Below are 8250 nucleotides of genomic sequence, written 5' to 3'. Positions count from 1 at the left end.
AAACTCATAGCCTCACTGAAATAAAAAGTACGAAAATAAATACAATTGAAAAGAATTTTATCAAACGAGATTACTAAAAATAAAAACCTAACAAAAAGAATAAAATTTATAATTTTATATTAAGTAATTAAAAAATATAAAAAAAAACATAGTATATAATGATTAATTTTAAAATATAAAAATATGCCACTCCACAAACATTCATCATGTGTTCCATTACGAAGCTACTCACATGCATTGGGTCTCCCTCCCATGATCCACCCACCTTTCCCGCACTTTTTCTGAAAATTGCTAATGCCTTCCCCTTTTTTTTTTTTTTTCTCTATTATTGATAGGACTTTATCTTTTCTTTTATAAATAAAATATATAATTATTAATAATTTTAATTTTCCACCTTTTCAATATAAGGGTGGCCGGCCCGGACCCACATCCACACAACTCATGTAACAACTAACCCAACTTCCTCATCTTTAATGCACCGTACCTGCTGAAATTACTACACCACCACCCATTTCTGCTTTTTTTTAATTTTTTTTTATTTTCTATTTTTGTGTTGCAAAAACAGACAGTAATGATAGAGATCTCCTACAAAACATAATTCTCACAATCCTTAAAATGATCGGAATTATTTATGTTACTGTTAGACGCAACTCTCAAAAAAATTTTAAACACATTAATGGTTAATACATCCGTGAGGGTCCTCTTTTGTAGGAGTCTCAAATATTTTTCCAAAAACAGAATACTAATCAAGATAGTCACATATATTAAGTAAATTAAAATTACATCAGTTATTCAAGTAGAAATATTTTATGAAGATGATGAAAAGTTATTTTTTAATTTTTTTTTGTGAAAGAGTGAATTACTTTCCAAATAGACTGTAATTGTGGTTTCTACAGTGTCTAATTGTGTCCCAATTATGAGAGTAGTTGATAAAACTTTAAGTAGCATAGTGTGTCAGTAGTAAAATTGTTCTTGTACAAATTTTAATAATCAAAACCTGCTTGGAAAGAGACACAAAAAGAAAGATGAAAATTATGATTGTGATTAAATTGTATGAGTGAGCATGTAACCATAGAAATTGCATTGGATATCAAGGCGAGTAAGTGTCACTTTGGAAACATAGCAAAAAGTTATGTTTTTGGACAAAATATCTAAAAATGATAGTGCCAAAAACGTAGGTGTAAAATTATAAATTAGGGCCTATGAAAAAAAAAAAAATTTCTTATGTTGGGTAAGGGTATTTTGGTCATTTTAATTTGATTTGACACCATAAATAAATATTAAACTAAAAAGTAAAAAGTCAATTTTTTATCAACTTCCCAAATCACTTTTCAAAAAGTTAAAAAGCTTGATAAAAAGTCAAAAGTCAATTGTCAATTTTTTGCCAACTTTCCAAAACACCCCTAAATGTAACCATTTCCGAACTATAAATTATTCTTATATTTGACAAGTAAGCCCAAAGAGATATTAATATTGGACAAATAGTCAAATTACATAATCTAAGTCATCGTTTGTGAAGTAGGATTGAGGTAGGTTGAGACTAAAATAATTACATAAAGATAAAATAGATTTTTTAGTTCTAGACTAAAAAATGTCACATCTAAATCATAATTATTTTATTTTTTTCTTACAAAAGTAAAAAAAAAAAAAAAAAAACACTAAAAAATCTATCTCAAATGAGATTTTTAACTCCAGACTAAAATAGTAAAAAAGTTAAAAGATTAGAAAATTAACGCACATTCCAAACGTAGCTTAAGCGAAGAAAATTTGAATAACACTAAATTATATATTTGAAAAAATTAATTACTAATCAGCAGTGTGAAAGTAAGACATGTGTTCAACGCAAGTAGGCACATTTATCACATGCAATCACATGAAATGTACTAATTTGCAATTAACTTTCTCAAATTTAAAAAAAATATGAAATTTAAAATGTACCCAAAAATTTATTCGGTAATATGCGTAAATCAATTACGAAATGTATTTTTGGAAAGTACGGTGACCAAGTTGGACTGTCCATCAACAAGATTGTGTAACAATTTTATGTAGGGAAAATGTTTGAAACTTTTATAATTTTTTCATAATTTAATCTATAATAATATAATTTGATAAGTGTCAATTTTTGATATCTTTTAACAATTAAGTTAAAAGTTAATTTTTTAATTTTTTAATTTTTTCAGACAATATCACCTCTCTATTTCTCTATATATTTTTCAAAAAAAATTATAAAAATAATTTTAAAATTTTCAAAATAGGCCTTAAATTGATTAAACACTCAATAATAATATAGATCTACCATCCTTTTTATTTTATTTTATTTTTTTTTAACGATTGGTAGATCCACCATACTTACCACATCATATGAATGCGCATTGATAAGGGGTTTCATCCTCTGCTTTCTACTCATAAAATGCCCTTCCTACATCCGTGAACACCTGCTACTGTCCCATTTACTTGTCTACCAACCATCCATCACCGACAAATCAAAATGTCATTTAAGGCCTCGTTTGTAAATATATTATTTTAATAATTTTTTAATTTTTTTTTGATTAAAATATGAGATATAAAAACTAATATATTTGGGATGATTTTTTAATTTTTTATGAAAAGATATGCAAAAAATAAAAAGAAAAATAAATCTTCGACTTTTTAGTATATGTTATAGGCTTTTTCATTTTTTTTAGTAATTTTTTAATTTTTAGATTAAAATAGCTACTTGCCAAACGAAATCTAAATCTCTAAACAGAAAAATTATTAGTTAATTTAGGAGTATTAGGTAGTTATGTCCTTAATCAATTATAAATTCTGATGTTTTCTTATATTTTTTAATTAATTAACATAAAATTATGAGTCCGATCAACCAATAGGCATGGTTTGACAAGTGAGTTTGGATAGATTTGGGGCTATTTTAGTCATAAAAGACAAAATAAGTTATTTTAATCACAACAAATAAAATATCACATTTAACTCATAATCATTACACTATTCTCTCACAAAAAAATAAAAAAAGTCAAAAAGTCTTTCCCAAACTAAATTTTTTAATCCAGATTAAAATAATCAAAAAATTCATAAAATCAACCCCCTTCCCAAACGACACCTAACTCCTTTCAAAAAAAAAAAAAAAAAAACTACCGCGACAGGTGTCAGTTGAAGCCCAGTGAGCCTTCATTACAAGCCTAGGAAGCAGAGCAGGCAAGTAAAACAATGTAGCCCCACACTTTACACTTTTGCCCATAGGTTCCACCATTTATATGTAGCCCACACCGCCCCCCCAAAACCAAAACAAACTCAGTACCAAAACGTCTCTCTCTCTCTCTCTCTCTCTCTCTCTCTCTTCTTCGGTCCACACCAGACCAAGGGGGGCTTTGTTTGTTTCCATGGCTAAGTTTACTGCTTTCGTGTTGCTAACCCTGTTTGCCATTTCCATGCTTCAAACCCTGGTGAGATTTCCATTCCCATCCATACATGAATTTGATTTTTCTGTGTTCCCAAACACACACACCCTCTTTCTCTTTCTTTCATAATGAGGATTTAATCACCCACATTTTTATTTTTGATTCTTGGTTTTCTTGGTTTTACAGGTCCTGGCATCGCAAGGGGGGCATCACTTTAACAGAGTAAGTTTGCTTTTTCTGTTTTTTTTTTTTTTGGTTTTTTTTTGTTTTTGTTTTTTTAGGGCATTATGCACAATGCGAGAAAGTTTGGCTTTTCTATTATTGTTTTTGAGGCATTATGGTTATGGAAAGCAAAATTCTTAGGATGTTTTGTTTCTTTTGTTTGTGTTTTTTTTTTTAACAAAGAAAGATAAATGCTGATATGGTTCGTTTGTTTTGTTTGTGATTTGCAGAACCATTATGGACCTGGGAGTCTGAAGAGTAACCGTGAGTTTTGGTTTCGTGTGCAATGAAATATTGTTTTCATTTTACTCATTTGTATTGTTCTCATTTTTCTGTTTTGGTAATGTTTGATAATTGACTAAAATAATTAAAATAAAAAATCAGTGCACAATTTTTTTCTTATGAAACTAAAAAAGCAATTCCCAACCACTATTTTCGTTCTCTATAATTTTTTACATTTTTTTAAAACGTAATTCGACTCTGAATACAAAAATTAAAAAATATATATATAAATAAATAAAATTTTATAAGATTAATTTGTGGGGCCAATTTTTAAAGAATTCATGAGTTGGCACTTCATTAACTATATAGTCTTCATTTGACATAAGTTAAATTGATATTTTATTGGTTAAAATAGACACAAAATGTTAAAATAGGTTTTTTGGTCCAATAGAATAAAAAATCATAATTATTTCATTTTTTTTCTCTCACAAAAGCTAAAAAAATTTTAAAAAAAAACTTATTTAAAACAAGATTTTTTAACCCTAAACTAAAAAAAAAAAAGTCAAAAACTCAAAAAAAAAAAAAACTCAAAAAGTCAAAAAAAAAAAAAAGTTAAAAAGTTAATAATTTTTTGAAATTAAAAATAGTTTTTGATATTTATTTTTATCAATTTATTTTTTATTTTTTAATAAAATTCTAATTTTTTATTTTTAAAAATCAAACTAAACATGACCTAAATATTTTTTTTTATTAATTCGATTGAAATGTCATCCAGTGAACTTAAAATTTTCCTAAAATTTCGAGAAAATCCTTGTTCAACGAGTATGTTGAACCACACAATACGTATTTAACTAGCGGCTCATTTTAAAGTTTGGAAATGATATAAATAAATTTATTTTTAAATTTTTTATAAAAAAATATATAATATGATGGAGAGAGGCCTGTTTGAGAAAAAAATTTAAATCACTTTTTTTTCTTTTATACATTAATCAATCATTTTTTTTCTCACCCTCAATTATTTTTTCTCTCATATACATATACTTAACTACAACAAAATATTAAATTATTCTAAATTCTTAAACTTCAAAACAATTTTTAAAATATATATCCAAACAAATCAAAAAAATTTCTAAACACTCTAAATTTTTTTTTAAAAATTTATTTCAAAACACAAACCAAACATACCCAGGGGCAATTTGGAAAGCAGGGCCGGCCTTGAGTTCGTCGGGGCCTAAGGCGAATTTCGAAAATTGGGGCCCTTTTATATTGAAAAAAAATTTATGAATACAATTTTTTTATTTGTTTGTAACCATAAAAAAATTTACTTACACATATAATCATTAAAATTATAAATAAAACAATTTAATAAAACAAAATTAGAACAAAAAAATTAGGAAAAAATTATTCAATTAAAATTGATAAAGACCTAGGTAAAAAAATTTGAGCAGAATTATTTATTCCACTAAAATCTAATAGATAAAGGAGGTAAAAATAAAAAAATAAAAAAATAGGGCCCATATATTGTATCTATTATTTTTCTTGAGCCCAAACACTTTTTTTTTAATATATATTTTCATTTTAATAAATATGGACCAAACTACACTTATAAATAAATATGGAGTAAATCATACATGGACCTAAAAAAATATTTTGGGGCCCTTTAAATTGATCCTAAAACCAAAAAAAAAAAAAAAACATTGAGCTTATAATATTTTACCAAATTTAGAGGCCCTATTTTTGGGCCAAATTTAGGGGCCCTATGTTATATATGTTTATATGTTTTACCAAATTTAGGGGCCCTATTGTTTTTTATTTATTTATTTATATATTTTCATTTTAATAAATATGGGCCAAACACATTTATAAATAAATATGGACTAAATTATACATGGGCCCAATAAAACATTTGGGGCCCTTTAAATTGATTTTAAAACCAAGAAAAAAAAAAGGTTAAACCTATAACAATTTTTTAAATTTGAGGACCCTATTTTTGGGTCAAAATATGGGGCCTAAGGCACAAGCCTTACCTGCCTTAGGGCAGGGCCGGCCCTGTTGGAAAGCTAGCTAAAAGTTAGTTTTTAGCTTTTAACTCATTTTGGGTCTCATCATCTCTCATATTTTTTATACATAAAGGTTATGTTTGATTCATAAGACTAATAGTGAAGTATTAATAATCATATTAAATTAGTGTATATTCACTATTTAATTGGATTAATATCTATTGGATTAAACAATTTCACCCCTACCCTATTACTAATAATCCTACAAATTTGTTGGATTAATTATCCATTGGATTAATAATCCTAAACTAAAATATTAAAACAAACATAAGATAATTGGATCCACAGATTATAATCTCAATCCCATGCTGTAACACTATTAAAAACTGTTAATAAAATTGTAACACTATTAAAAACTGTTAATTAACTTCATGATTTATTAATAAAATAACTTGTTTGTTATAAAATTAAAAAATTTAGGAGACATAATGTAATTTTTAGAATTGTAGAAAGTAATTTGTAATTTAAGTAAATCTCAATAAGTGTAATTGTAATTTATTTTAAAAAAATACTATGCTAAATAAGTGTAGGCCAAACAAGGCCTTAACTCCTCGTTGTTTCTGCCATCGTAACATGCGCTTGTGAAAGAGATAGTGTCACGCACTGTATCTACATGTGATTGTCACAGTCCAATGACTGTGTAGTTATTGATGAAGTAGTTGATCTGACACCGCCCTCGTATCCCGTCAACAAACTCTGACTGTTGGTCAAAAACAAGCGCTTTTTTTATTTTTTTTATTTTTTTATTATGTGCAACACTTTGACTCTGGTCAAAAAGTTCAATGCGCGATGTTTGGAAAAATTGATGTGATTTGCCAGTAAATCTCAACCACACAATATAGTACTCTAGGAAACTTTAAAGAAATTTCACTCTAGAAGATCTTTGGTGATTATGACACAAATCTTTAAAAAATTACATAACATTAAAAAGACACAAATCTTTAAAAAATTACGTAACATTAAAAAGAATAGTTATTTTCTCTGTTATTATGTTACTTTTCCTGTTCTAAAAGAATAGTTCTTTTAGGAGGTTTAATTTTTTTTGATAGTATAATTATTATAATTTAAAAATATTAATTTTTTAAAATTATCTTTTAATAGTACATTTTAAAAAAAATATAAACTGTCATAATTGTACTTTTGTATTGTTAAGTGAATGGCAAAATTGAAAACTCATATTATTTTAGTTCTTGTTTTTTAAAAAAAAATTAACATTTTGAGATAATGGAAAATGAAATAAAGAATCACACTTGAATCTCATCTACACTTTGCTAATCTGTGTAATTTTCTTGTAAAAATTTTGAGACTTCCAAAACTCTATGATAGTGGTGTGTATTATAGTATTTCTTTATATATTTTTTTTCTTCTCATTCTCATTTTGGTTTTTTTTGTTTTTTGGGTGGAAATGACCAGAATGCCCATCACAATGCTCAAGGAGGTGCAGTCAGACCCAATACCACAAACCATGCATGTTCTTCTGTCAGAAGTGCTGCAAGAAGTGCCTGTGTGTGCCCCCTGGCTATTATGGTAACAAAGCTGTGTGCCCTTGCTACAACAACTGGAAGACCAAGGAAGGAGGTCCCAAGTGCCCTTAATTTCAAAAAAAAATAAAAAAATAAAAAAAAATCAAAACAGTTGTGTTTATCATTATTTACTGCTTTACTACTACTAACTATATTATTATAATTATATATGTAATGTCTTTGTGATCTGTTTGCTGTTTAGTTTTTTTGGGTCCTGATTATCTCAATCGATCACTGATGTAACCAGTCAATCCTTTTAAGAATTGAGAGTAGCTATATCTATGAATGGTTCATATGTTGATGGCATGTTTGATTGGGTGGATTAGAGCATGGGATTAGGATTATTAATGTGTGGGCCCAATTATCTTATGTTTGTTTTAACATTTTGGTTTAGGATTATTAATCCAATGGATAATTAATCCAACAAATTTGTAGGATTATTAGTAATGGGATAGGGGTGGGATTATTAATCCAATGGATATTAATCCAATTGGATAGTGAATCCTACACTAATTTAATAGGATTATTAATACTTCACTATTAGTCTTTTGAATCAAACATGACCTGAATGTTTTTATGTTTTCTAATATATATCATGTTTTATTTATTTGTTTGAACTATTTTCTGAGAATTGAATGGTTTTTAATCCAAAGTTGGACATGCATATGGCTCCCATTATTAACTTATCAACACAATGGAGTCTGATATATCTGTTAGGAAAATGTCTCGTAGTTCAAATTTTGTGGCTCAAAAGTGGCTCAAATGGCCAAAACGACGTCGTTTTGGCCATTTTTATGTTGTTTTGTACTCAAAACGACGTCGTTTTGG

General features: G+C 27.3%; 1 protein-coding gene across 1 annotated transcript; it reads left to right on the top strand.

Moving 5' to 3' along the window:
- The first annotated feature begins 3274 nt into the window (after nt 1-3274).
- On the top strand, nt 3275-7723 carry GASA4 (GAST1 protein homolog 4). The gene is made up of 4 exons (XM_082867541.1): nt 3275-3440; nt 3582-3617; nt 3848-3881; nt 7313-7723. Exons 1-4 carry the CDS (start codon nt 3378-3380, stop codon nt 7492-7494), a joined length of 315 nt encoding a protein of 104 aa, XP_082723667.1. The 5' UTR covers nt 3275-3377; the 3' UTR covers nt 7495-7723.
- Nucleotides 7724-8250: the final 527 nt, after the last annotated feature.

Source organism: Camellia sinensis, chromosome 4 (assembly GCF_055761805.1).
Source record: "Camellia sinensis isolate YWXY chromosome 4, ASM5576180v1, whole genome shotgun sequence".
In the NCBI taxonomy this organism is placed as follows: Eukaryota; Viridiplantae; Streptophyta; class Magnoliopsida; order Ericales; family Theaceae; genus Camellia; species Camellia sinensis.
Note: the sequence above shows the minus strand (reverse complement) of the source record. Positions and strands in the feature narration are given on the sequence as shown.

Coding starts and splice junctions, on each gene's coding strand:
- GASA4 (XM_082867541.1), top strand. CDS start 3,378: ATGGCTAAGTTTACTGCTTTCGTGTTGCTAACCCTGTTTGCCATTTCC. Junction 3,441..3,581: donor TTTCCATGCTTCAAACCCTG/GTGAGATTTCCA, acceptor TTGGTTTTACAG/GTCCTGGCATCGCAAGGGGG. Junction 3,618..3,847: donor GGGGGCATCACTTTAACAGA/GTAAGTTTGCTT, acceptor TGTGATTTGCAG/AACCATTATGGACCTGGGAG.